The sequence below is a fragment of the Meriones unguiculatus genome, chromosome 3 (genome assembly GCF_030254825.1).
Source record: "Meriones unguiculatus strain TT.TT164.6M chromosome 3, Bangor_MerUng_6.1, whole genome shotgun sequence".
Lineage (NCBI taxonomy): Eukaryota > Metazoa > Chordata > Mammalia > Rodentia > Muridae > Meriones > Meriones unguiculatus.
In genome coordinates, this window is record NC_083351.1 from 10449293 (window position 1) to 10476671 (window position 27379).

At 51.1% G+C, this 27379-nt stretch overlaps 2 protein-coding genes across 5 annotated transcripts; one reads left to right on the forward strand and one right to left on the reverse strand.

Moving 5' to 3' along the window:
• The first annotated feature begins 1809 nt into the window (after positions 1 to 1809).
• Positions 1810 to 11961, forward strand: LOC110545075 (chymotrypsin-like elastase family member 2A). Its single transcript, XM_021630924.2, has 8 exons — positions 1810 to 1856; positions 2186 to 2274; positions 4065 to 4162; positions 4534 to 4662; positions 4971 to 5107; positions 7287 to 7432; positions 8342 to 8494; positions 11870 to 11961. Exons 1-8 carry the CDS (start codon positions 1817 to 1819, stop codon positions 11885 to 11887), a joined length of 810 nt encoding a protein of 269 aa, XP_021486599.1. The 5' UTR covers positions 1810 to 1816; the 3' UTR covers positions 11888 to 11961.
• Casp9 (caspase 9) lies at positions 10298 to 26650 on the reverse strand. Of its 4 annotated transcripts, none has more exons than XM_060379139.1 (9): positions 26377 to 26647; positions 23825 to 24224; positions 21908 to 21942; positions 20365 to 20541; positions 19899 to 19988; positions 18791 to 18938; positions 14982 to 15116; positions 14382 to 14491; positions 10298 to 13179 (listed from the first exon to the last, which is right to left on the reverse strand). In XM_060379139.1, the coding sequence occupies exons 1-9, from the start codon at positions 26506 to 26508 to the stop codon at positions 13090 to 13092; spliced, it is 1317 nt and encodes a 438-aa protein (XP_060235122.1). In that variant the 5' UTR covers positions 26509 to 26647; the 3' UTR covers positions 10298 to 13089. The 4 variants fall into 4 exon arrangements, 3 of the variants coding, with proteins under 3 accessions (XP_060235122.1, XP_021486584.1, XP_021486591.2); XM_021630909.2 differs by having other exon boundaries at positions 14982 to 15161; positions 26377 to 26643; XR_009590506.1 differs by lacking the exon at positions 10298 to 13179 and adding an exon at positions 17767 to 17908 and having other exon boundaries at positions 26377 to 26650.
• Positions 26651 to 27379: the final 729 nt, after the last annotated feature.

The following is a 27379-nucleotide window of genomic DNA, read 5'->3' on the forward strand; positions in this document are numbered from 1 at the left end:
AACCTCAGCCTACTCATCTGAAATAATGAGGCAGGCTGTCTAGGCTTTGGATTAAATAAGAAACACGAAGGCACCTAAAGGTTTCCTGCCTGTCTCTGTTCGTACCCTTCCTAAAACAGTCCTGCTGAATCCCATTCAGAACACAGAGAAAATCCAAGCCATCAGTGTCTTGGGAGCAGATAAGAAAATACACCTGAGCACAGTGGCATACATATGCCTGTTATTCAGCACATAGGAGGCCGAGGCAGGAGGATTGTTATGAGTTAGAGCCCAGCCTTGGCTAGGATGAGAGTCTGTCTCAAACCTCTGCCCCAACAAAACAGCAAAAATAAACTACAGGCTAGAAAGATGAATGGCTCAGTGGGTAGGAACAGAGTGCCGTGCAAGCAAGAAGACCTGAGTTCACATCCCCAGCCCTGTGCTCATGTGAAAAGCCAGCCACAGAAACAATGCCTGTAACCCCAGCTTTGGATGGTGGAGGCAGGCAGAGGCTAAGAGTTTGCTGACCAGCCGGCCTAGTCTAAATGGAGAAGTTCAAGTTCAGGGAGAGTCTCTGTTTCAAAAAAAAAAAAAAAAGAAAGGGATGTTGGTATGAGGGTGCACACCTTTAATGCCAGCACTCAGGAAGCAGAGGCAGATGGATCTCTCTGAGTTCAAGACCAGCCTGATCTAGAACAGTGAGTTTCAAGCCATCAAGAGCTACATAGTGACTTCCTGTCTCAAACAAAACAAAGCAAAAGTATTAAGGAGAGAGCAATAGCAGAGGACACCAAAAGTCCTGCTCTGGCCTCTGCGCCCTGCATGAACGAGCAGAGCAAATACATGCACATAAACCACACATGCTAAATAATTACCCAATGAACATACCTCCAGTTTATCCCAACAAAGCCTTCCTCTGGCACATTCTCCCTCGCTCAGCACTAGATGCCTTCACTTGGTTCTGTTAGGCCCTTCTCTTAAACAGGGATGCTCTCTGTGGTTTGAAAACCTCCCCAGACACTGAGTAGCAAACTGGGTATACATTCCTCCAAGAGTCAGCCCTTGGGCCTAGAGACCCACACGGCTCACTCAAGGCCATATAGCTAGCCACAGCCTGGCCTAGGGCATTCTCAGTCCCAGCATGCTCGGTGATGGGAGCATGACGGTTCCTTTGTTGTCCTGTGCCCTACAGGATGCCCAGCGGCATCCTGTTCTCCATCCTCAGATGCCAGTAGAATGCGAGCCCAGCTACATCAACTAAAAACACCATCAGACATCATCAGGCGTCTGCGGCAGCTACACCAGCCCAGTGGAGAGCCGCAGGCCTGGAATGCTGTGTGCTCCACCAGCTGGTTTAGTGTTCCCTTCGGAAAATGCAACTCCAGGAACGAGCAGTTTTATTCTCCCTCCCCTAATGTACAGCATAGTCTCTTGAAAGCAAATAGAATCTACATTTCTATTGTTGTTGTTGTGGGGAGTGGGGATTGGAGAAACAGTCTTGTGTGGCCCAGGCTGGCCTCAAGCACTCTAGGTAGCCATGGATGATCTTAACATCATCCTGCCTCCACCTCCCCGGTGCTGGGAATTCCAGGTGTGTGCTGACATACCCAAGAAGAGGCCAGGCTTCAGTCCTTATCTTTGGTATGTTTCTCAATATACTTCCACCATGACAGGTGGAAAGAAATGAGGAAAATTTTTTTGGACTAGAGCCCTTTATTCCACTGGGCCTTGGGAAAATCTACACCTTGCACACTCCTTCTGTTTCACTGGCTGATAAGCCCACTCATAAAAGCAAAGCTTGGCAAGGACCAGACCTACAGACATCCACAGACACACCATGATCCGGACACTGCTGCTCTGTACCCTGGTGGCTGGAGGTAACCTCTGACTGGTGAAGCTGGGAACCTGACACTCTTGCCCTTTCCTCGAACAGATGTCCCCTCTCCGTGCCTTCATTTATCAGAAGCTTGGAGCAGGGCATGAGGACACACTCCTATAATCCCAGTCCTTGGGAAGGCTGAGGCAGGAGGATCACAAATTCAAGGCCAGCCTCAGTTGCCTAACAAATTCAAAGCTAGGAAGTGGAGGGATGGACAGGACTTGGAGGCCTCTCAGATCATTCCAAAGCAAGGGTTTCGTTTCCTCTTGGGGTTTGGGTGTGTCCACAGATACCAAACCCGACCAACACAATACTCTCTTTTCACAGCTCTCGGGTTCCCCACTTATGAGGTCCAGGATGATTTGGGCAGGGTAGTTGGGGGTCAAGCGGCCTCACCCAACAGCTGGCCCTGGCAGGTGAGTCAACCATACTGGTAGGTCTATCGTGCAGGCCAAGATGGGCACAGGAGGGAGCGCAGAGGGGAGCACGGGCAAAGTCACCAAAACAATACACTCCTGCAACCTTGGCCAACATGGGAGCCTAGGGACAGGTAGCTTCTCCAGGAGACTTCAAAGGGGGGGAGGGGCACTAGGCTGAGACACATCTGCAATGCCTGCTCATCTAAAGTTAGATGCTTTAGCTGCTTGCCTGCACCTTTGGTTACCCTGAGAGGCATCACTTCTCCTATACAAATTTCTTTGATTGAAGGGACAAGTCACGGCTATTTATGCAAATTAATTCTTAATTACACTGTTACCAATGAAAACAGCTCTTTCCTTACACTGATATAATCATAGCCACATCAAAACTGAAATTTGGCAACAGGCACAAATCACTAGATCTTTCATAGGACATTGTGACCTTTGCAATTGATTTTTTTTTTTTTAAATCTCTCACCAGTGGTGCCTTTAATCCCAGCCCTTGGGAGGCAGAGGCAGGACAATCTCTGTGTTGGAGGCTAGCCTGGTCTAAGATCAAGTTCCAGGACGGCCAGGGCTGCACAGAGAAAGCCAGCATTTTCTCAGTTGAGGTTCCCTCTTCCCAAATGACTCTAGCGTGTGTCAAGTCGACACAAAACTTGCCAGGGCAGCACCGGTGTGCATGTGTGCACTGTTTTGGATGGCGTTGTCATAGAAACTCATGGAGGAGGTGGCGTCACGCAGCGACCGGTAGGAAGTGGAGAAGGTTATGTTAACAGACTGCAAACGCAAAGACCCCAAGACAGTGGTGGGTCAGCCTACCCAAAAAACAACTTGATGGAGGTCCCTGTGGCTGGCACAGAGGGAAGTGAAGGCCTCAAGGTCAAAGAGATGATGTAGGACCTCACTGCACCATGTCATGTGACAGCAGCGTCTAGGTGGCCTGGGCAGAGCACGGTTTTCATCTGACTTACATTAAAAAGGGATTTCTCTTGGCTGCTGCACACCAAGAAAATACGGATGTAAAAGGAACTTTTATTCTCCTGTTGTGGGCGACCAGGTGTGGTGGATCACACCTGCAGCCCTTGAGAGGTGGATGTAGGCAGGGTTAGAGATCAGCCTGGGCTACTTGCTGTCAGAGATGAAAGAAATGAAAACATAGGATGAGGGGTGGGCTAAGGGCTACAACACAGGCTCACTGGGTAGCCCAGGCTGGCCAGGAATTCTCCTGTCTCAGCCAGAGTTCTGAGTACTAAGATTACTCACAGGCATACACCATCACGCCCAACTTCGTGAAATGTTTAATATTTTGCTTATCATGGATTTGTGTTTGGTTTTTGCTGTTGCTTTGAAACAAGGTTTCATATAAGCCAGGCTGTCCTGGAACGTGCCTCATAGCTAAACTTGTCCTTAATCTCCCTGCCTCTCCTTCCAAGCACCGTGACGAAAGGCGTGAACAGCCACAGCCGGTCTTTGTGCTGAATTTTTTTTTTCTATAAAGCATTAAAATGCTTTTATCTTAACTGGGTTTGGTAGCTCCCATCTGTAGCCCCAGCACTCAGGAGGGTCAGAGGCTCTAGGTCGTCCTTGACTAGGTACCAGAACACCCTGTGTGGCAGAAAGGAAAATGCTTTCATCTCCATGGCTGGGGTCTGAGGATAGGCCCTTAAGGATGGGACCTGAGTTCCGGCCCCGGCCACCTTGCCTGCCCCTGCCCTGCTGTCAAGCCACTGGAGAACTGGGAAACCAGCTCCTCCCACCCATGCCCCTGTGCTTCCCCCCCCCAGGTCTCCCTGCAGTACCTTTCCTCCGGAAGATGGTACCACACATGCGGAGGCTCCCTGGTGGCCAACAACTGGGTTCTGACAGCTGCCCATTGCATCAGGTAACTGAGCACCTTTCCCTGCTCACCCTATCATTGAGTGACTCTCAGCCCTAGAGTAGGGATCCCCAAGCTGCCTGATCCAAGCGCTATAAAGGAGCCTAGTGAGCATCGTCATGTGACTGCCTGAGGCACAGGCGCAAGTCTGTGTATGGTTCAGTGCTATTGAGTGCCCCCGTCCGTACATGGCATGCACTGAATGCCTTATGCCAGGAGAATGTAGAGGAGGGAGAAGCCCAGCACCTGCCTTCTTGGGGGAGGGGGGGGGAAACAGTGATGGTTTTGTACAGGGAATTGTTTACTTGACAGCACTCTGTTCCGGGGTGTCCTTGCTCGCAGAGATTGGTCACTGACCTGTCACTCTGCCCTCACAGCAACTCTAGGACTTACCGTGTGCTGCTCGGCCGACACAGCCTCTCCACCGCAGAATCCGGCTCAGTGGCTGTTCAGGTCTCTAAGCTGGTGGTCCATGAGGGGTGGAACCCCCAGCTGATCTCCAATGGGTACGCTCTGCCCTGCCTGGTGCTCTCAGGGCTGGGGTTGGCGGCCGCACAGAGAGGGGTTAACCCACCCCTTCTCTGCCCTTTCTGTAGGGAAGGGGCTCTGCCCTCCTCGAGATGGAGGCGCCCTCATAGCTGCTGGAGCCAAAATGGGAATGGTGGGGATATCAGATAGAGGGAGCCGCAAAGACTGTGGAAGGGCCTGCTACGCAGCCTGGGATTATACATGGAAAAAATGACAAAGGTTGGAAAAGAGCAGGCAGGAGTAGTCAACATCCTTGGTGTCCTCTACCTTTTTCCCCCTTGCCCAGAAACGACATTGCCATGCTCAAACTGGCCAGCCGAGTCTCCCTGACCAGCAAGATCCAGACAGCTAAACTCCCAGCTGCTGGCACCATTCTCCCAAACAACTACCCCTGCTATGTCACAGGCTGGGGCCGGCTGCAGAGTAAGTGAAAGCAAGCAAGGGAAACCCAAAGCCTGACAGGGAAGGGAGGTAATGACACTTCTGTCCCCAGGGTGTTTGGCTGCCTTAGAGGGGAGGGCTGGAGGAGACTGGTACGTATGCCTGGGTTCGAATCTCAGCTCTAATAGTCGTGTGATTCAGGGGCATTGCGGGACCCCTCCGGTGGCTTCCTCACCTGTAAATTGGGCTAGAGGACAGCAAAGGGAGGAGGTGGGGGCAGCTATATATAGTTGACAAGATGCAGAGAAGGCGAGAGAAGACAGTCAGTCCATAGAAGCACTTACAGCTAGTTATAGGGCACAGTAGCCACTGTGGAGGTTGTCCCTGTCTCTCTGATGAAGTGAGAGATGTCCAGACCACACTATGTCGTTTGTATGGCCCAAGGCCAGCGCTCAGAACAACATGAGCTCCTCAGGCTTCTAGGGCTCCACGACATCCCCAAGGTCCTCCTCAGATAGTCTTCTCACTGTCTAAAGCTGGGCCAGGTTTGGCCATGCTGTGTAGTCACATTTGATTGGTTAGTGTTCTGCTCACTGGTGATTGGTTCAGGGATGAGCACCTGACTCAAGCTAAGCCAATAGGCATTGGGACTAGAGAAGATGCTCTCCCAGACCAAGAACTGTTGCGGCTCTACTGTGAAGAGAGGAATGAGGCCTGTGTACCAAGCAAGGAAAGTGGGAAGGGGAGGCAGGGAGGTAGCTCAGGCTTCGATTCACACACATTGCTCATGATGGGGCCTTTGGAAAACCACTTAGAGCCTGTTTCCTCATTTGTAAAGTGGAAAGTCTTCCATGAAAATCAAAGATGTGTAAAAAATGCTTTGGAAGTGTCAACCGTGTGCTAATGAGAGCAGTCTCGGGCAAGATTCTTAAATCCCCTGAAGTCCATGTCCCATCTGTCCAACAGGAATAAATTCCTGTGAGGACCGGCCTGTTTAGAGAGCCTGATCAACTGCAGCTGAAGACTGACGATGAGTGATGCAGAGAATAGCTCATTTGGAAAAGTGCTTGCCCTTGCGAGCATGGGGACACACATCCTCAGAAGCCGTGTGAAAGGCCAGATGCGGTTGTGTGTACTTACAGCCCCAGCTCTGGGACGTAGAAACAGGGAGATCTCTGGGGGTCAATAACCATCCAGTGGGTGAGCCCTAAGCTAATGATAGACCCGGACTCAGAAGTCAAGGTGGAGGGCGCTAGAGCAGTGGTTCTCAACCTGTGGGTCTCGACCCCCGCCTAGATTGTGTGTCAGATCTCCTGTTATCAGATGCTTACCTTTTTATCCACAACAAAAGCAAATTATAGTTATGAAGAAGCAACAGAATACCGTTATGGTGGGGGTCTCACAACATGAAGAACTATACTAAAGAGTCAGAGCATTAGAGGTTGAACTCTGGCCTCCGCGTGGACACACACACAGCATGAAAATGAATTTTATCCTGGCCAACTGTGACAATGATGTTGACGATGTCACTGCGGCCTTGAGGAAAGCTGCCTTCACCACAGAATAGTATTTCCCAGCTAGACGGCTCCCTGTCATAGCAAAGTAAGAGAAACCTGTGGAACCAGCCAGCCCAGCAAAAAGGGGAATTCTAACCCAAACACAGCTGGGTGTCAGGAACATTCTAGAACAAGGAGTTTGAAGCCCGAAAGGAGCCAGAAGCTCTCCCTCAGAGCATCTTTTCTGCCTCACTGTTCTCCACGCAAAATGGCAACCACTGCCCACACCAAAATCCCAGAGGAAGGAGCTCGTTGGCTTTAGATTGAGTCAGGTGCTCATCCTGAACCAATCACCAACAGCCAGAACACCAACCCCTCAAATGAGAACCAAATGCAAACTAATATGGCCGCCTCCACTGTAGCTCTGTGGATGGGAGGAAGTGATATGGTCCAAAAAGGAAGGGGTAGACAAAAGACTCAGCAGTGATGGCTTCTCCCCCCCCCCTTCCCCCATTTTGTATGCATGGCTAAAAATCTCCAGAGATCCTCCTGTCTCTGTCCACACCGCCACAGCCTTAACTACACTCAGCTCTGTCCACGAACAATGGGGATCTGAACCCAGGTCCTCCTGCTTTCACAGCACGCATTTAACCGACAGTCCTGTTGCTTCCTTTTAACTTGGGAGTCGCTTTGGCTGCTCACGCCTTCTCTCTGATCTCACTCAGCCAACGGGGCCAGTCCTGACATCCTGCAGCAGGGCCGCCTGCTGGTTGTGGACTATGCCACCTGCTCCAGCGCTAGCTGGTGGGGGAGCTCCGTGAAGACCAACATGGTATGCGCTGGTGGTGACGGCGTGATCTCCAGCTGCAACGTGAGTAGCCAGAATCCAGGGCTACAACCAAACATGGCGGGGGTGTGGCAGAGACGGGATGGGGGCTGGCAGAGGGTGAGGTGGGGGTGAGGGTGTCTCGGGGCTGTCCTAGGTTCCGTCTTCTCCCCCTTTCCAGGGCAGGAGCTTTGGAAACGGTTCTGGAGGCTTCCCGAACCTGACTTTTGTTCTCATCGCCCCCAGAAATGATGGTGTAGGCACCATCTCCCTGTAGCATCCCCTCTGCCTGACTAGTAGGGAGTCTTTCATCTTTCCTGGGATCTCATCACTGTCACCTCACTGTAATGCCCCAAGGTGGCCCCTCGGGTAGCTGCCCCAGAAGTCTTCTTAAAGAAGGTCTCTGTGTCAGGAACCAAAAGACTTACTCCAGGCAGATTCTGCCGAGGAGGACGGAGAGGGAAGGGGAGTGCCCACATCTTCAGGTGCAAACAGTGACTTGATACATAGAGTCAGCCCACCCCAACTCCATGGCCTCGTGGGGCAAGACTCAGCCTTTTCCAGTGAACCCGAGAAACTCATGCTGGCCTCATGGGCTTCCATGAGAGTGACAAAAGAAGAGGCTTAGAAAGCGCATAGCTCCAACTTGGGACACATACTTATTGTGCCAGCACTAGGGAGGGTGAGGCAGGGGGACTGTTGCATGTTTCAGCTCAGCCTGGGAAGACCCTGTCTGGGGAAAAAAAGAAATGTGAGCAAAGCCAGCATGATACCTCATATGTGTAATGCCAGCATTTCTGAGGCTAAAGCAGGAGAGCCGTATCGTGAGGCCCTACGGTCATAAGGCTGGCTTGAGAGGACAATGACCTCATGGAAAAAAATATGAATATGTTAAGAACCAGGACCAACTGGGCATCCTCTTCCTCTCTTCATGCCCAACTCTGGCTTCCTCAGGGGGACTCTGGCGGACCACTGAATTGCCAGGCATCTAACGGCCAGTGGCAGGTGCATGGCATCGTGAGCTTTGGCTCTTCTCTGGGCTGCAACTACCCCCGCAAGCCATCTGTCTTCACCAGGGTCTCCAACTACATCAGCTGGATCAACACGGTAAGAACAGTTGCCCCTGAGTCCACAGTCTGACAGGGGGGCCCGAGGGCTTTCCCAGGGTCAGCAAGTGTATCTCATTTCTTCTCGAGGGTCTATAGACCCAGTCCGCACCCTCCAGGTGCTGTCAGTTATATTTATTTGCAAAGCCTACACCTAGGTGGAGAACCCTCCAACCTTAGTTTTTAGCACTTAGTCCCACTGAAGAGTGTGCCCTCGTAAGATGACCAACTGTCCCAGGAAAACGAGGCTAGGTTTATCTTCCTGTGCCTGTGTGATTCCAGAGAAGCCTCTCCTGGAAGCTTGATTTCCCTTTTACTCTAATAACCACAGGTTATTAATGAGTAATAGGGGGAATGTTAGGCAGTAAAGTCATGCCTTGCAGCTAGAAGAACCTGAGTTCAATCCCCAGGACCCTTGTAAAGAGCCAAGCATGGTGGCCAGTGCTTGTAAATCCCAGTGCTGGAGAGGCACAGACAGGAGGAACCCGGAGACACGCTGGCCAGCAGAGCAGCTAAGGATATAGGCAGTAGTCAGGGAAGTGGCCAGAACAGCAGGAAAATGGCACAACCCAGGGCCCTGGGTGAGGATGGAGGTGACATGGAGTCTGGAGAGGGGTACAAGGAGGGGAAAGGACTCTACCCAGTGTGTATTTTAATCCACTCCTGTGTAGGCCCCTCCTCCATTTGCTTTTCTATAAAATAGACTTGAGCTGAGCCAGACTCCTCAGTGGGTACAGCCAGGAACAGCAAGGATGGTGGCACTTGTGACAGAGCCCACAAAGAAGGGAAGCTGGCACTGTCTCATTGTCTCTGGTTCAATTTGCAAGGAACCTTAAATTGAATTAGATTGTTAGAAAACCAAATACGAACTGGCAGCTGTGAGCATGTGCCTGAGGGAGAGGGCTGCCAAAGCCAGCCTGAGGCTGCTTGCAAGTTTGCCTGCTCACCCTTGCCAGCTTGCCAGTCATTTGCTGGTTCTGTTCGGCCCACAAGCAGACTCAGCCCCAGAACTTCTAGGCAAGTTTGTTAGGGCTCAGAAATGGATCAGTGGGGTAAAATCGCGTGGTGCCAAGCCTGACTGACCACTCTGGGGCTCACATGGTAGGAGAGGACAGGCCTTTTTTCATTTTGGTTTGTTTTGATTGTGAATTGGGGAGGGGAGCCATGACTAAATTTTGACAGAGGGAAATCTAAAGCCAGCTTAGAGCATTTCAAAGGAGCCTTAATGACTGGATGGAAAGATGCTTGTGGGCTTTGTCTCGGCCAAATCCTAGGATCATCTTTTGTGGTCCCAGCTGCTGCATTAGTCACCGTGCAGCTGAGACTGGCAGCACCTTTGGGACCCAATGCATGACTTGTTGTCCCAGCACCTGCTATTCTCAGCCACAGGCAGACACAGCAGGGCAGATGGCTGGGGGCGGGAGTCAGGAAGACCAGAAGGGGAAAGCAAACTTTGCGGGGTACCTGGACAGAGCCCTTCTGTTCTTGGGAGAGTGGCCAGTAAGCAGAACGCTGGGAGGCCGGCAGAGGTGGAGAGCCGAGGAGCCAGCTGTTCCTGGAGAAGCCTGCCCTAGCAGCTGTAGAGGAGCTATAGGGGCTCACATGGTCCCAGCCAAGGCCACACTGTGCGTGTGCGTATATGAGACAGTCAAACAGCTGCAACCCTGAGGGTGCCTGGGAGCACCTGCCTAGACAGCTGTAGGAGATGAGCGGAGGCTACCAAGCTGCCAACAAAAGGCAAACCCAATGGGATTTCATCCTTTCAGCAAATGTCCATTAAAAAAGGCAGCGGCAACATGAGAGCTTTCAGCAATCACAGCTTTATTGTTTTGTTCGGAAGGGAATACATTTATTAAACATATTTCTTATAAAAGGAATATAGGAATCTATCAAGCAAGCAATGAAGAGCCCCTCGCTCTAACCTTTGTTCCCACTCTACAGAGGTAATCCCTGTTAATTACATGCTATGTGCTCTTCTGGGCCTTGTGTGCATGTAAGACAAAAATACAAAACAACAAAAAATAATCCTACATTGCCAGACATGGTGGTGTAGGCATGCAATGCCCAGTGTGTGGAAACCAGGGGCAGGAGGACTGTTTTGAGGCCAGCCTGGGCTACATATAAGACTGTCTCAAACAAACAAAACCATCCAAATGTAGCCAAGCATGGTGGTACCACATCTATAATAAAAACACGTAGGCGGAGGAAAAAGAATTATAAATTAAAGGCCAACCTGGGCTACATAGTGAGTTCCTGTCTCAAAACAAAGAACAGCCTCCAACCAGAAGCCAGTCACATTTTACTTGTTTAATGCACTGAGATGTCCCGCAGTCCTGAGCTGCTGTGAGGGGTCTGCGACACAAACATGAGGGGTTAATCAGGTTGTGTTTAAGGCCTACACTGCTTTAGTGAGCGACCTGGGGCGCGGTTCTTGTACTCCGATCTGTGCTTGTGCTACAGACACCAGCAGCACAGCTGGCTGATAGGGCCTGTGTGTGTAACTCACAGGGAATCCCGGCACAGGCGCAGGTGGGAGGCTCAGGAATTCAAGGTCATCCTTGGCTGCAGAGCAGCAATGAGGCCATCCTGGACTATGAGAAACCCCCACCCCTGTGTAAAAAAAAAAAAAAAAAGACCAAGAGCAATTGTGTAAGAGCAGGTAGAGAGTGTGTCCCATCCCAGCAACCAAAACCAAACCAGACACACCCCAAAAAGAACCTGATCCTGCTAACTGGCCTTGAAAAGTAAGGGACAGGGGCTGGAGAGATGGCTCAGAGGTTGAGAGCACTGGCTGCTGCTCTTCCAAAAGTCTTGAGTTCAATTACCAGCAACCACATGGTAGCTCACAATCATCTGTAATGAGATTGGGTGCCCTCTTCTGGCCTGCAGACACACATGCAGGCAGAGTACTGTATAAATAATATATAAATCTTAAAAAAAAAAAAAACACAAAAAAAAAAGACTTCTATGAAGAAAAAAAAAGTGACAGTTATCAGTCCCTACCAATATACAACGTTAGTCCCTCAAATAGTCATTTTAAGAAACAAATTAGCCCAGAATAGTGACTTTTAATCCTAGCACTCAGAAGGCAAAGGCAGGCAGATCTCTGTGTGTTCAAGGCCAGTCTGGTCTACATAATGAGTCCCAGAACAGATAGAGTTACAGAGCGAGAACCTTTCTCAAAAACAAAAAAAAAAAGAAATTACATCAAATGCCACACTCACCTGTACATTTTGCATGTAATTATCAGCAATTCATGGCCTCTTGGCTTGAAGCCCAAGCAGGATTCTGGGCTAAGACCCCCGTTTACAGGAAGGGAAAGCTGTGCCCACACCCCTTTCTCCCTGAGAGCCACTGTCTCCCGTGTGTCCCGCAGGTGATGGCAAGAAACTAACCAAAGATGTCTTTGGAGCTGTCATCTTGGAGTCACCGAAGGAAAACAGAAATAAAATGACTATATGAATCACATCCTGGTATGAGTCTCTTATTAACCAGACACCCTAACCTCAGGGCCCTGAAAATGAGGCCCGTGGAGGAGCCTGGGGTGGTGGTACATGCTGTAATTCCAGTGCTCAGGAGGCAGCAAGGATGGAGATTTTGAGGCCAGCCTGGGCTACAGAGTTAGAACCCAGCTCAAATACAGACAAACAAGGCTTGGCACTCCTACCATCTAAGCTCAAGTGGATGTTCACAGAGCAAAGATGAAATCAGAAAAATAAGTGAAAATCAGGACAGCTTAAAAGACCTGGAGACAGCACCTCCTGCTGTCCAGCACTTCCTATTGCAAGGTCACTGCCATCTGGGGACCAGGTTCCCCTGGCAAGACAGACACTGGGAGACTCGGAACAGCGGAGCTCTGTCCGGGTGTCTCCAGCGGGGTAACCTTGATCTGTGGGGACTCCTGGCCCCCACCTCAGTCACCTCCTGGGCTCAGGCAGGGATCTTAGAAGACACAGAGAAATGAGAAAAAAGCAAGTCTCCTTTGTGAGAAAGAACAGAGTGGGGGTAGGGACGACACTCCTTTTGCCTAAGGTTTATTTTTTAAGTATAAGCAATGTGCAAAAGGAAGAATTAAGCCTTCTGGAAGCTGCAGTGAGACACTCAGGGCCAGCTGAACTGTGGGTCTGGGAAGGAGAGATGCCGCCACGCTGTGGACGAGTTCTCCAGTGAAGGCTGTTATGTCCCCAGGGCATGTGTGACAGCATCTGAAGGTATTTCTGGCTGGCTGAACTCAGGAGGGGTGCTCCTGGCCGGCAGAGACCAGAGATGGCTCAGAACACACAGGACAGTCCCGAGACAGGATTACACCAGCCCGCATGTGAGCAGTGCAGCAGTGGAGAAGCCCTGTTCCAGAGAGGACCTGGGTGTCACAGGCTACAGGCCACAGATGAAGAGGCCAGGTGGCGTCCCAGCTCTCTGTCCCTGTCCTCCCACACTGCATCACTCTCTGAGCCGGCAGCCGCTGGGAGCCTGATGGGGAGAGCAGCCTGCTTCAGTTACAAACTCCTTGCTTTGCAGGACAGTCCTGGCTTCAGCCACCTCCAGGCCATGAAGGTTTCAGGACAATAATGAGGCAGTGAGCAGGCCCCAGCCTCATTAAGTTTTAAAAAAGAGTTTTTTCCGGAGAAAGTTAAAACAGCCAGGAATCTGCTTATAAATTCCTTTCTCAGAAACAGCATTGGATACCTGCAAAACAGAACCACAGGGAAATCTGTGAGTTCAGTGTCCTTGACTGAGGTGAGGGCTGAGAAGGAGCCTAAGGAGTGGGGCCGTCTGAAGGCGAGCCCGCCTACAACCTCCCGAGGTGAGTCACAGGACAAGCACCTCAGCAACTGTAAAAGAATGGAAAGTTCAAGGGTCGTTCTTCGTTTTGATGGTGGTGGAGGTGGTTGTTTTGGTTTTTCGAGACAGGGTTTCTCTGTGCAGCCCTGGCTGTCTTGGAACTCACTCTGTAGACCAGGCTGGCCTCAGACTCAGAGATCTTCCTGCCTCTGCCTCCCAAAGTGCTGGGATTAAAGAAGTGAGCCACCACCACCTGGTCAAGTTTTCTAATACAGAAATTCACAAAATTCCAATCAGATCAAAAGGTTGGTGGAAAGGAAGATGGGGGAAGATGACCCAGGGACCGTGTGTGCTGCTTGGCCCAGGCTGTCCCCTGCCCTGTAGGGCCCCCAGCTCGGGATCAGAAGTGACTCCTATAGCCCTGGTGTGTGCACCTGAGCAGAGCAGTGGAAACCCTCAGGGTCCTCATGAGGAACAAGTGCCCTGAGTAGGGGAGGGGCTGTTGTGAGGCAGAGTGGAGCATGGCACTGCTGTGCCTGTCCCTGTTCATTCTCACTGAGGCCTCCAGGGAGGGGACACATGAGACAGCATCGCAATGCTTGGTGGTCGAGAGTCAGTGACATGGGACTGTGGATTTAGCACAGCTGACACCCAGCACTACGTAAAATGGGTGTGGTGATTAACACCTATAATCCCAGCACTCAGCAGAGGCAGAAGGATCAAAAGTTCAAAGTCACAGCCTACTACATGGCAAGTTCTAGGTCAGCCTGGGCTACATGAGACCCTGCCTATAAAGGGAGACCACGGGCTCAGGGCAAGGCACACATACAGGCTTCAGGTTACCATGCTTTTGCCACTGAGCCATCCCACCTAGCAGTCAGGACCACTCTCCTCTGGGAACTGGCTATCTGCCTAGGCCGTCTGCTTCTAAGTAATCAGGGGAAGATGGCGTTTTGCAAACAGGACAAATGTCATCACATTGTCACGTTCCTCATGAGAGACAAAGCACTCCCTGATTCTCTGTCAGAGCCCATCAGCCTCTGCATCTGGCTACGGCCTGCTGCCCTGTTCTCCGGGCCTCTGGGCTCTCAGGAAGATGTGCTCACCCTGAGAAGGAGGGACAGCAGATCTTCAGAGCGAGCCCACTGCTCCAGGACGCTGTCCAAGGTCTCAATGTACCAGGAGCCACTCTTCTTGTCTCGCCAGGAGACAAAACCTGCAGGAAGAGGAAGGCTCAAGTCTGCCACAGAGCAGAGTGGCACACTCCTTGGCAGAACATGAAGACCCAGGCTGTGGCTCACTGGTACGTGGCAGGGGCAGCCCCATCCCTGGGGCTCCCTGCCACTCTTCACCCTCAGCACCACCCGACTGGCTGTGGCTTCCATATCCTCAGCGTGGAAATCAAGGTTCGGAGAAGTCAGGGGTTGCAAGAAGGTTCCAGGCTGCACCTTATCGCTCCCTTACCAGGCAATGTGCTGAGGGAAAGGCTAGCCCCTCCCTTGTCTACTCTCTAAAACAACCCCAACTAGAATTACTGTTCTTAATCTGCACGACAGTCTGCCTGCGTGCCTTGCCTGCTTCACCCTGAGGGGGGCCTGGGAGAGGGGAAGTGACTTGCCGAGGACCCCACAGACTGTGCCCGGAAGAAACAAGACCTCGGGGCATAGCTGCCCCCGGGTTAGGGGTGGGTGTATGGATGAGCTCACCTGGGAAGGTGGAATAGGACACAAGGATGTCACTGGGAGTGGGCAAACTTGACACTGCATCCAGCTGGTCGAAGGTCATTGGGCCTTCCTGGTATGGGACAGCATCTGGCTCAGAGTCACTGTCGAAGGCCCTGCCTTTAGAGAAAGTGTGAGGCACCTCAAAGCCATGGTCTTTCTGCTCTGCAGGAAGTGAAAACAGACACCCAGTGTCACTGGTGTCACTAAAGCACACAGTACTTCTCCTGGAAAGGGAAACGCCTGGACCTGCAGGCTTCACCTCTGACCTCTGCCAACACCAGAAGGAAACTGAAGCCGGTATATGAGAGAGTGCACTTGTTTTGAGATAGGGTCTCTCTATGCAGCCCTGGCTGTCCTGGAACTCACTATGTAGACCAGGCTGGCCTCAGAGGTCCACCTGCCTCTGCTTCCCAAGTGCTGTGATTAAGGCATGAGCACAGTATTTATTTTTAATTATGTGTGGAGATGGACTATGTGCACAGGAGTGCAGCTGTCCACAGTGGCCAGAAGAGGGTATCACAGCCTGATGTGGCAACTGAACAGGTCCTCTGCAACAGTATGTACTCTGCATCTCTCTAGACCCTGGCCTTGAACTTTGATCACCCTCCCTTGGCTTCCGAAACGGCTGAGATTACAGGCCGAACTATTTGTATTTTTTGAACAATCCTAATTTTATAGTACCCCAAAGAGGGAATCCAAACTATACCAAATAAAGGGTTGACAAGATGGCTCAGTAGGTACAGGCACTTGCTGCCAAGCCTGGGTCCCACATGGTGAAAGGAGAGAACTGACTCCAAGTTGTCCACTGACCTCCAGTGTTGCAGGATATTTGATTCTGTTGTGAACCTCGAGATTGTGAACTGTAAAAACCTGTGTCTAGTTGTGGAGGGGCTCAGCCCTAGCACACGCCTTTAGCTGACTCCAAGTTGTCCACTGACCTCCAGTGTTGCAGGATATTTGATTCTATTGTGAACCCCGAGATTGTGAACTGTAAAAACCTGTTTCTAGTTGTGGAGTGGCTCAGCCCTAGCACACACCGTTAATCCAAGAGCTCTATAAATAAGAGCGAAATAAAGTTAACCCTAGGTCAAGAGACGGAGCAAGACACCAGCTAACGGACTGAGTGGAAAAGAGGGACCCTGAGAGAAGCGTATTTAAGACAGTATGGAGAAGAGATAGCCTTTTAGCCTTTAGGCTTTTGGTTTTTGACTTTTTCCTTCTGGGACGTGAACTGAATAGAAAAGCTTTTTCCTTCTGGGATGTTGGCTGAGGACAAAAGTAAGTGGGGTGCTTTCTCTGCCTCTCTGAGCCAGCAGGCTTTCACCCAGCATCTGACTCCTGAGTCTTTAATGTTAAAATCGGACGATTGGGATTCTCGTTCTTAATAACAACACTCCACCATGAGATTGATGTGTGTCATTCTCAGTCTGCAAACTGGATGTGCAGCCCAAGCCTGCAGTCACATGCTGTCTAAATGGTGGGGCTGATCCCCCATAACAACACAGAGCAGGAGGCAGAACGTCCCTGGCCTGTATGTGGCTGCCTTCTCTGCATAAGCTCTAAAATCTTGAAGAGGAGTCACCCCAAGATCAACAGCTGGGCCTCTCTGAGCCATAGCTGGGCTCTGGCCAAGAGTATCACACTGACGACAGCACACCTGCTCCTGGCTCTGGGAGAAGTTTTCCAAGCCTGGTTCTGTTCCCTGTGGTAACAAAGGGTAGGTGACATGCTGCCCTTGAAATCGGAATGGTGAATCTGAAAACAGCAACAGTGGAGCCACCGAAGCCCTGGGCCGTCATTAGATGTGTGTGAACAGGACACCCAGCCAGGCAGGGAGCAGGGCTAGGCAGGGAGCAGGGAAGTTGCTGTTTCTATTCCTAGGAGACAGGGCACCATTAGATAGCAACAGCATTAACCAGCAGGTCATACTTCCTGGTGGACACAGATCGGACAAAGAAGAGACTGCAATTCCACAAGGGGGAACAATTAGGAGGGTAGACAGGGTCTCATAGCCAAGGATAGCCTGAAACTATTTTTTGGTCTCTCTATATAGCTCTCACTGTCCTGGGACTCACTATGTAGATGGGCCTAGCCTGGAACTCACAGAGAGCCTCCTGCCTCTGCTTCCTATGTGCTGGGATTAACCTAGTCAAGGAAGGGGGTATCTAGGGAAGACTTTCTGGAGACAATGGCAATAAACTGGAAGTAGAGGGACGGGAAGAGTTGGGGGTTGGAGAGATGGCTCAGCAGGTGAAAGCACTGGCTGCTCTTGCAGAGGTTCTATTCCCAGCATCCAAATAACAGCTCCCAACTATTCCTAAGTGCAGTTCCAGGGGCTGTCATGCCCTCTTCTGGCCTTCACAGGCTCCTGCACTCATTCAGTGCAAAATACCAAATACATAACTTAAAAAAAAAAAAAAAAAAAAGCCAGTTATAATGGCGTATTCCTTTAATCCCATTATGGAGGCAGGTGTATGTCTATGAGTTTGACAACAGTCTGGTCTACAAAGTGAGTCTCAGGACAGCCAGGGTTATATCTCAAAATATTAAATAAATAAATAAAGATAGATAGATAGATAGATGGATGGATGGATAGATAGATAGATAGATAGACAGGGAGCCAGGAGGAAGCCAGAGCCCAGAGCACCCTGGGAAGGCTGAGGTGTTCTGAGGAGATCATGGGGAGGTACAGTAGCACGGTCCAGGCCACTCCTGCTAAGAACTCTGACAAGTAGCACCATTCATACGAATGGGACCAAAATCCTACCTGCTGCTGAAAATGTGTGGGACTGGAAGAAGCAAAGACAGGCAAAGTGCTGCTGTCCTGGGAGCTGGCACCCACTCAGTTCTGTTCCCAGTTCCCTCTGTGTCTTTCAGGGGTTGGAGTTGGAGCATCATCTCAGAACACTCTAGTGCAGGGAAGGGGTGAACAGGAGGCATCTCCATGGCCCGAAAGCACAGCTGATCCCTCTCCATCTTGTCAATATTATGATGAAAGAGCACTCCCAACAAGACAGGGTGAGTGGTAACCCTGAGGTAGTGGCGGGACTGTAGGATTTCAGGGGTTTTTTTGTTTTTGTTTGGTTTTGGTTTGGTTTGGTTTAGTTTTCCAAGACAGGGTTTCTCCATAACAGCCCTGGCTGTCCTCGAACTCAAGAGAACTACCTGCCTCTGCCTCCAGAGTGCTGGGATTAAAGGTGTGCACCACTGCCCCATGAATTCTGCAATGACTTTGGTGTTCCTGTCGAATTATAAATCCTAGGGGGCAGACACGCTCCCTTCTATTTCTAGTGCCTGGTGAATAACACAGGCAACAATAACCACTTCTTGAATGCCCAAGGCCTGCTCTCCTAGATGATCGCAACCACGGAATGGGGCTGAGCAGTGACCAGCTCACCAGTGTGGCACTGGCCTGGCTGGCTAGCAAGCTCAAGAGGTCCTCCTGTCTCCACCTCCCCAGCACTCAGATTACAGGCAGGCACCACTGTGCCTGGCACAGACTTGAGAGCTCCATGCTTTCATGGCAAGCACTTTACAGATGGAGCTATCTGCCCTATGCCCACCCCCACCGCCACCCCCCCAACTCTGGAGCTGAAGTCATCGAGGTCACATGAGCTAGTGATGTCACTGCACCAAACTCCTCTGCTGCTAGGCCTGTGGTGTGAGGTGGAAGTCCTGCTATACACCAGTGATGTGTGAAGAAGACCATGGATGCAGCAGGGGGTAGGAGCAGGCAGGGAGTGGCTCCTTCTCTAGCAGCTTTGCTTGCAGGAGGCTTGAGGGCCACTTACCGCCACCGCACGCCTGGATGAAGAACAACTTCGGCTTTCCGCCCAGGCTGGGGCAGCTGGTCCCATTGAAGATGTTCACAATTTTCTCAATGGACACAGGGTATCCATCTGTGCCATAGACAGCACCTGGGAACTGGAGGTGGCTGGCCTAAAGGACAAGGAACCTCTGTTACAAAAACACCTTGTTTACTGAAGACTTGGGAGAGAAATCCAGGGATCTGTCCAGAAGGGACAGGGCTTTGTGTGGGGAGGTCCATATTCAGAAGCCTTAGGTACAGGCACTGGATTGACCGAGATGGGGCAGGCTGGCCAGCATCTATTACAAGGGCCTAGACTATGGGAGCCAAGGAGCCGGAGAGTGCAGGCCAGCTGTGTCTAAATCAGGTGTTCCCAAACCACCACTGTCACCACCCACAGGCTTATACAAATACTGATTCCCAGGCCTCACCTAGACCTCCAAAGTCAGCCTTTTGGTCCTCCAGTCCCCCGGAAGCAGCTAAACACAAGAAAGCACTTATCTTGTTCTTCTGTGCACATGCATATGGTGCCCACGTGCATGTGGGAGTCAGACAACTTGTAGGAGGAGTTGGCTCTCTCCCTACACCACGTGGGTTCCAGGCGCCAGGCTTGGCAGCAAGCACCTTTATCTGGTGAGCCAGCTCACTGGCCCCCAACCCCTCAACTTAAAAGATGAAGGATCTGAGACCTGGATAGGGTTAGGGGCTTAGCCACAATGAATTAGTAGATCAGTGACCAAGCACAAGATAGATCCCAATGTCCTGTGTCCCACACAGCAGTATAGGGCCTGGGATGTAGCCCATGGGCCACAGCACAAGTGGGGAACTAGGATCCCTGTGTTTGGTTTCTCAACCAGGGAAGAGAGCTTCCTGGACAGGTGCGTCTTCTTCCTTCCCCCACTGGGATAGGGCTTCCCCAGCCTCCTCCCACCTACAAATGCTACTGCTTGGAGGACCACAGGGCCCTGAAGACACAGCAGGAGGGAGACAGGCCACACCACTTTCTCTCCAAAGCTAAGGGTGCCATGGTCACAAAAGGGACGGGGCTACTGTGGAACCCGTCAAGGATCGGGAGGAGAGAGGCCTCCTACCTGGCAGCCATGAGAGAGGATGACCACCACAAAGCAGTCCAGGGCATGGTGGTCCTGGTGCGCCATCTCCATCAGAGCTGCAATCATCTTCTACAAGAGAAGGCAGGGGCACCAATGGAGAGCTGACCTGCACGATGCGGCCAAAAGCTGTGACACAGCACTCTGCTCCCAGTGCTAAAGCTGGATGGACATGGTCAACATACGGGCACCATCAGGAGGAAAAGGTGATATGCTTGGTCACTGGCCATTTTAATCCCCACAATAACTCTATGAGAACAATTACTCTTGATTCTTAACAGGGAAACAAGCCATAAAGGTCAAGTGGTAGGCACTGGGAAAGCCAGTCCTCATAGCCTCTTTCTCTAAGTCTGATGCTTGAGCCCATAACCAGCTGCCATGTCAGCTCTACAGTCCTATGGACACAGAGGCTTGTCTGGGGAAGAGTCCCATGGGACAGCAATCGTACCTTGGCAGTCAGGTCATTCATCACCTCCACCATGAAATGCAGCTGGCGGAAGCGGTGCTGAAGCTTCTCACAGTCCAGGTTGGAGCCAGTGCGTGTGCTGAGCCCCGAGGAAGGGCAGAAATTCACATTGTTGATGATGAGGCAATGGCCGCAGGGGTCCGAATCCAGGACATACGCCTGTGCAATGACAGGTTCCCTATGTCATCAGGGGGGCTCAGTGCACCCCTCAGGAGAGGCCGGGACTCCTGGATATCACTTATGCACTCAAGTCTGGAGAGCCAGCACAGGACTCAGGGTCTTCCTTTCTACTGAGGGGGGCAGTGGGGTCTCCAGCCAGCATTCCAGTGAGAAAATCCACACAGCGGCCAGACAAATGCCAAGGGTGTGCTGCTTAGAGAGCTGAATGCCATCTCAGTATTTAGGGATGGAAATCACGACCCAGCTGGGTGACTCCCATACACAGCCCTAGCCAGGCACAGCAGCACACACCTTTAGTCCCAGCACTTGAAAGACAAAGGCAGGTAGATCTCTGTGTCCAAGCCTGGTCTATACAGACAGACCTTGTCTCAAAGGAACAAAACAAAACCCTAAACAACAACAACAACAAATAAAATAAAACATGTAAATCCACCACCAGGAAAGTCGAGGAAGATTACCACAAGTTCAAAATGATTAGGGGCTTTATATTGAGTTATAGGACATCTTGGGCTAAATAATGAACCCTAATTTCAAAAATACAAAAATAGGGGGCTGGAGTGATGCTGCAGCAATTAAGTGTGCTGGCTGCTCTGGCAGATGACTTGTGTTTAAATTCCCAGTGCCTCATGGTAGCTCACAGCTGTCTATAACTCCAGTTCCAGGAGATGAGACACCCTCTTTTGGCTTCTGAAGGCACTGCACACACAGGGTGCACAGATATACATGAAGTCGGAACACCCATATACATACACTAATTCCTTTAAAATACCAAACAAACAAACCCAACCAGCCCAGATACGTTCACCCAAAGGGATTTTGTAACTCCATGCAACTCGGTGGCACTGGCCCAGGGGACCCACTGAGAGTCCTACGATAAGCTATCACAGCTGTCTCAGGCCAGGACCCACCCTCTAATTTCCTGAGGCAGCTTTTGCCCAGGCTCAGGCCCCTCAGCTTCCTTTTCCATGGCCTGTTTCAGTGCATGGGTCTGAGGAGTCTACTTGAAGCCTCCTCCGCCTGACTTTTTCCTCCCCAGCAGAGGGCTCTGCAGGATATGTGGTTTTGTTCCTAGCAGCACCTGGGAGCCACAGAGTATACACATGGGGAGGACAACCTGAGTGACTTGCCCTGGAGTGGACACCCCAGGGGCTGTAGGCCTTCTTCAGGCTCCAGCTCTCATTTCATAGAGGCAGATGGGAGGGATGGACAGAGTGTTCCCTCTGGGGTCAGGAACCACGGAGAGTGGTGACTGTAACCCCAGCCAGGCAGAGCTCCTTCAGGCTCCTAGCTCAGCCCCAGGGAAGAACCTGGGGGAAAGACAAACCCTAATCACACGCGAACTCACCATATCTGCATGTTCCCTGATGGTCTCTGGCGCACCTGGGTAAACAGAGGAAAGAAGAAACATGAGTGTTGGGGTTCAGCAGAGAAAGGCCAAGGAGCTGTGAAGACAGCTCCCACAACAAAGAGAAGCAGGGACTTTGGAATAGGAGAGCCAAGTGACACAGCCACCAGAGAGAAGCATCTAAAAGTTGCCAACAACATCAAACACACACCTACACTCACCAAGGTCTTGTTCAAAAGCCTCACACTGAGATCCAACCATTCAGGGGGATATCCTCAAGAGCCAGCTGGCATACACACAATGCCCTGGGTAACCCAGACAGCAAAAGGCTATGTTAAGAGCAAACAAGACAGCCACTGAAATACAGACATGATTCCATTCACATGAAACTCCACAGCAGAATGGAGTAAGGGAAGTAGGGCTGAAGGGTAAAGATAGTTCAGCAGATAAGAGCTGTTCTTACAGAGGATCCAGGTTCGGTTCCCAGCAAAGTCACTACCTGATGCCCTCTTTTGGATTCTGATGGCACTGCACTCATATAAATATACCCATACATAAACACACATAATTTTAACATTAGGACAAAAGTAAAATCTCAACAGATAATCCGTATGTTTATCAACGTAAGTGTATTAAGTGCTAGTCAAACAAGGTGAGGACCTGAGTTCCATCTCCAGAGCCCACACACACACACACACACACACACACACACAGAGAGAGAGAGAGAGAGAGAGAGAATAAGAACAGGCAATGGTGGCACATAACTCCAGTACTGCAAAGGCAAGACAGGCAGGCAGATAGATCCCTGGAGCAGACTAGCCTAAACTCTTCTTAATGAGTTCCAGGTGAGACACTATCTCAAAAATCAAAGCGGGGAGGGGGCAGGAGAGAAGGCTCAGTGGTTAGGAGACATTACTGCTCTTACAGAGGTCTTGGATGCAGTTCCCAGGACCCATATGGTGGTTCACAACCACCCCTAAACCTAGTTCCAGGAGACCTGTCATTGTCTTCTGACTTCTGTGGGTTACTGAACACATGTAGTACATATAAAATACTCCAGGCACGCGTGTACATACATAAACACACATACGCACGCATGCACAGAAGAGGGATTGAGGAGGAGAAAAAGAATTTAAATAACTTCAGGTTCTTTAGAATAGGGACTACTACCCACCTAGCAATGGACAAGAGACCTGTAGTCTGCATGGCATCACGAATGAAATAGAGACATGACAGGTGAAAAACGTCAGACTAAGGTAGTTTTTTTATCTTCACTGCTGTACAAAGACCAGCAAAAGTGACACCTGTCAGTGAAACCAGAACAGCAACTACCTCAATTGCAAGAGCGGGTACTGACTGAATAAAGACACGGTCTCCTAGGCTACTAGAATGTTCTGTGGCAGTGTGGACAGTGGCAAGCTGTACACACACCCATGCAGCTGGGAGGGGAGCATTTCGGTATAGACTGCTGCCCTGTCATCTGAGGTGGATTGTCTCACCTTCCTGGGGCTGTCTCCTTGCTGACAGGGCTGAATCTAACAGTCTCTGCTTTGCAGAGTTGCGAGGAGGTAGGAATGTGAGTCATGAAGCATATGCGTGTGCAGGGCAGAGTCCTGACAGCTTCCCCACACCTCCTGTCAGGCGTGGGTAACTTCAGTCACCCACCAGAACCCAAAGGAAAACTTTGGGCAACAACTGCTTCTGCAAACACTCAGAGAAGCAAGAAGCATCCAAAACAGACTCTTGCTGTCAAAATTCCATCTCCTCTAGACTGACTGGAATAGTCTACTCTTCTCCTATGAGCATTCATGAAGACAAATACTAGAATTAAATTCTGAATCTCAATCCAAGCTGTACCCAGACTCACACTCCAACAGCCTCATTGCACTACCCACGGACCATTCTCTCAGTACTCACAGGCATCATGAGCTCCGCCAGAGCCAACGTTCACTGGCCTAGGTGTTTCTGGTCTGAGAACCTCTGGCCTGAGCCGAGCAGGCCAGAGCTCTTTGGGCCCCAGCACCACTGGCGTGAGGTGTCCCGGGGCAGGCTGTGATGGCTCCAGCTTCCCTACTTTCTGTTCCTCTGGTTTGAATCCCATTGGTCCCAGGACCACAGGTTCCAGGTGAGGTAGGGGTTTAACAGGCTCTGGATCCTGCTTGGCTGCTTGCCGACTGGTGCGTAAGAATGAAGCCAGGGCGTCTTGGCCTGTGTCCTCCAAGCAGGAGATGAAGAGGGGAAGGGCCTGCCTCCCTCGGGTCTCAAGATCTGTGACCAGCTGCCTGGCCTGATCCCGCCGAGACCCACAGCCTGCCCGCTGTGTGGATAGAAAAACCAGACACTCATTATCCAGAGACATTCATGTGGCTCTCGCCCTATCTCCCACTTCTCATCTAGCATAAACTGGTGGGCAGGAATGAATCAAGCTGTGCACTGAAAGCACATCCCTCTGCAGCCTTTGCTTGTCCATCTATGAGACCTGCTATGTGTCCAGCACTGTGCTAAGTGCTAATTAGCCCTACTAAAAGTAGCAAAATGGTGGCCAGTAGTTTGCACAAGGTGCTTAAAATTGTCTAAATTTACTAACCTTGAAAGTTACAATATTGAAAAAAATAAAATTTAAAAAGTAATGATATTGAATACAGAAATCAATTTTCCAGCCTCTCCTTCTTGGGGGGGAAATAAGTTGTTTTTGTTTTTATGGGGGGGGGGAGGAGAAGCTTTCATATTTGTTTGGGGGGAAGAAAAAGTTCTCAGGTTGCCAAGACTGGCCTTCAGCTGAGAATACCCTGTGAACTTCTTATTCTCCTGCATGCTGGGTCAGCAGGCTTGATGTACAACTGGGGATTGGACTCGGGACTTCATGCATTCTAGACAGGCACTCTCCCAAATAAGTTATATATCTGATCTCTTGCTTTGGTTTTGCTTTTAAATATTTTATTTTATTCATATGGATATTCTATTTGCATGTATGACAGAGAGGGCATCAGATCCCACTATAGATGGTCATGAGCCACCATGTGGTTGCTGGGAATTGAACTCTGGACCTCTGGAAGAGCAATCAGTGCTCTTAACCTCTAAGTCATCTCTCCAGCTCCTTAAATATTTATTTGAATGTATTTATTTGTATCTGTGAGTATCTGTATGTGTGTGTGTGTGCCCACTAGGTGCCAGTTGCCTAAGGAGGCCAGAAGAGGGTATCAGATCCCCTGTAACTGGAGTTGCAGACAGTTGGGGGCCACCATGTGGGTGCTGGAAACTGAAATCAGGTCCTCTGCAAGGATAGCAGCCAACACACTTAAATACTGAGGCAGCTCTCTAGCCCTTGGTTTTGGTTTCTGAAGACTGGCTCTCATGTAACCAGGCTGGTCTCAAACTCTGTAAGTCGCCAAGGATGGTCTCCAACACCTGATCCGCCTGCCTCTACCTCCTGAGTGCTGGGAGTCCAGGGGACTACCCCTGGAACCAGCCCCTCCTTTCAAACAGTCTGCCACTGCCAACACTAGGCCAGAGCAGTGCTCTAACCACACTTAGCTGGAGAAGGGAACAAGACAGAGGCTGCTGCTGCCTCCTTGGGCAGTTCAGCTTATAAGTCCTCCTAATGGGCCCTTGAAGACTAGGACTTTTCCCTTCAAACCCCTTCCCACACTTTCTGAGGTGTTCTTGAGACCAATTTTGTTATTAATTGGTAATCGCATGACTCTAGACCACTTTCTTCTATTTCTCCTTTACTGGAGCTCACCAGCTTCCTGGATGATAATACAGATGCTGGAGACAACCTTCTAGACAGTCCCCAGGGCCTCTCAGGAAGAAATATTCCCTTCTCAGACCTGTGGTGAGGGGTCAACTGGGACAACGATGCTAAGATGTTATTTTTTTAATCAAATGTTTGACTTTATTCTTCTGTTACTATCTTAAATCCCTTCTTTTCCAAACTCCTTTATAAAGCATACACTTGATATATGAAGGCCTGACCAAAAAAGACAGGGCATGCTGGGTCCTGGAGTTGTGCCCAGCACAGAAATGCTTCACACCCATTATTTCACTAGAATGAAATCCTAGAACAGGACGACCACTACTCCATTTCACAGCCCAGGAAACTGAGGCTCAAAGAGGGTAAGTGACTGGTACAATGAGCCACCCCAAGGTGTCTAGGACCCTTACACTAGAGAAAGAAAAATACTCGCCTCCTTTCTCAAGAGAAACACAAGTACTATCAGAGTGGGAGCTACACAGTTGCTCTAGCAAACACTCCGCAAAGGAGATGCTTAGGGTTCTTCTGTTTATTCTTCTGGATTCCGGAAGGTTTTGAAAATGGAACTACCATGCATGGTTTCCCAGGGCGTGGGTCGCACACGGTGCAAGGTGGGAGAGGAGGGCAGGAGGTCGGTTCAGCGAACCTCTCCGCAGTCTCCCAGTCCCCACCTACGTCGCGTGAAAAGCGGGGGACACAAGCGGGGCATGCGCACCTGAATATCCTCGATCATGTCTCGCGTGAAGAGCTCTCGACTCAGCAGAGCGTCCCAGAGCTCGGCGACTTGCAGCTCGCCCACCAGGCGTACCCGGCCTCGCCGCAGGAGCTCCCGATCAGCCTCGTCCATGGCTGACCGATTGCGGGACCCCGGGTTCCGTCCGCTTCCGGCCCTCGGGTCCCGCCCCGGCCCCCACGCCCCGCCCCCACATCGCCTTCTCAAGAGTGACCGCTCCGGTCAGCAGTCACCCGGTCCACTCGGCTCCGCCCCGCCCCCAGGACCTCGCGCCCCCTCGGCCCCACCTCCCCAGCCACCCCACAGCTCCCACGCCATCCCCCAACCTCACTACCAACCCACACACTCCGCCCCCTGCCCCCAGGCCCCGCCCCGGCCCTTCCGAGCGCCTTCGTCCCGAGGCCCTCCGCCCCCGCCGCTCCTCTGCTCTTTCCTCTCTCTCTCCCCCGCCTCCAGGACCCGCCCTCATCTCGCTCCTCCGTCCCTCCGGGTCCCGCACTCAGGCCCCACCCCCACTCCTGTCCCTACGATTCCGTCACGCCCCTCGCCGAGCTCTCAGGTCTCGCTCCCGCCCCCTCGCCCCGCCTTTAACGCGCGTCAACGTAACGTCGCCACGCCCCTTCGGGCCGCCCACGTGCCTTTCCGTCCCGCCCTCGTAGCCCTGCGGCTCTCTCAGGGTTCCGAGCGCTGTGGTTGCTTCGCTGCCTCGAGCTCTGTTCGTGGCTCGACCTAGCGCTTGGTTGTTCCTTTTCCCTCACGGGGCGATTACTCTACCAAAATTCACAATGATCCTACTTCTACAGACACTTAATGGGTCACAAGAGGGGAAGGGAAAGAAAACCATGTCATTCAAGTTTCTCGCTGGCTGTGTGCCCTTCTAATAAAACCCCATCCGCTGGGGCGAACAGAACCTCAGATCCCATCCTCGCCCCTCCTCCCTTCTCGCCGCCCGCTGCTTCTCTCTATCGTGCCTCATCCAACTAAA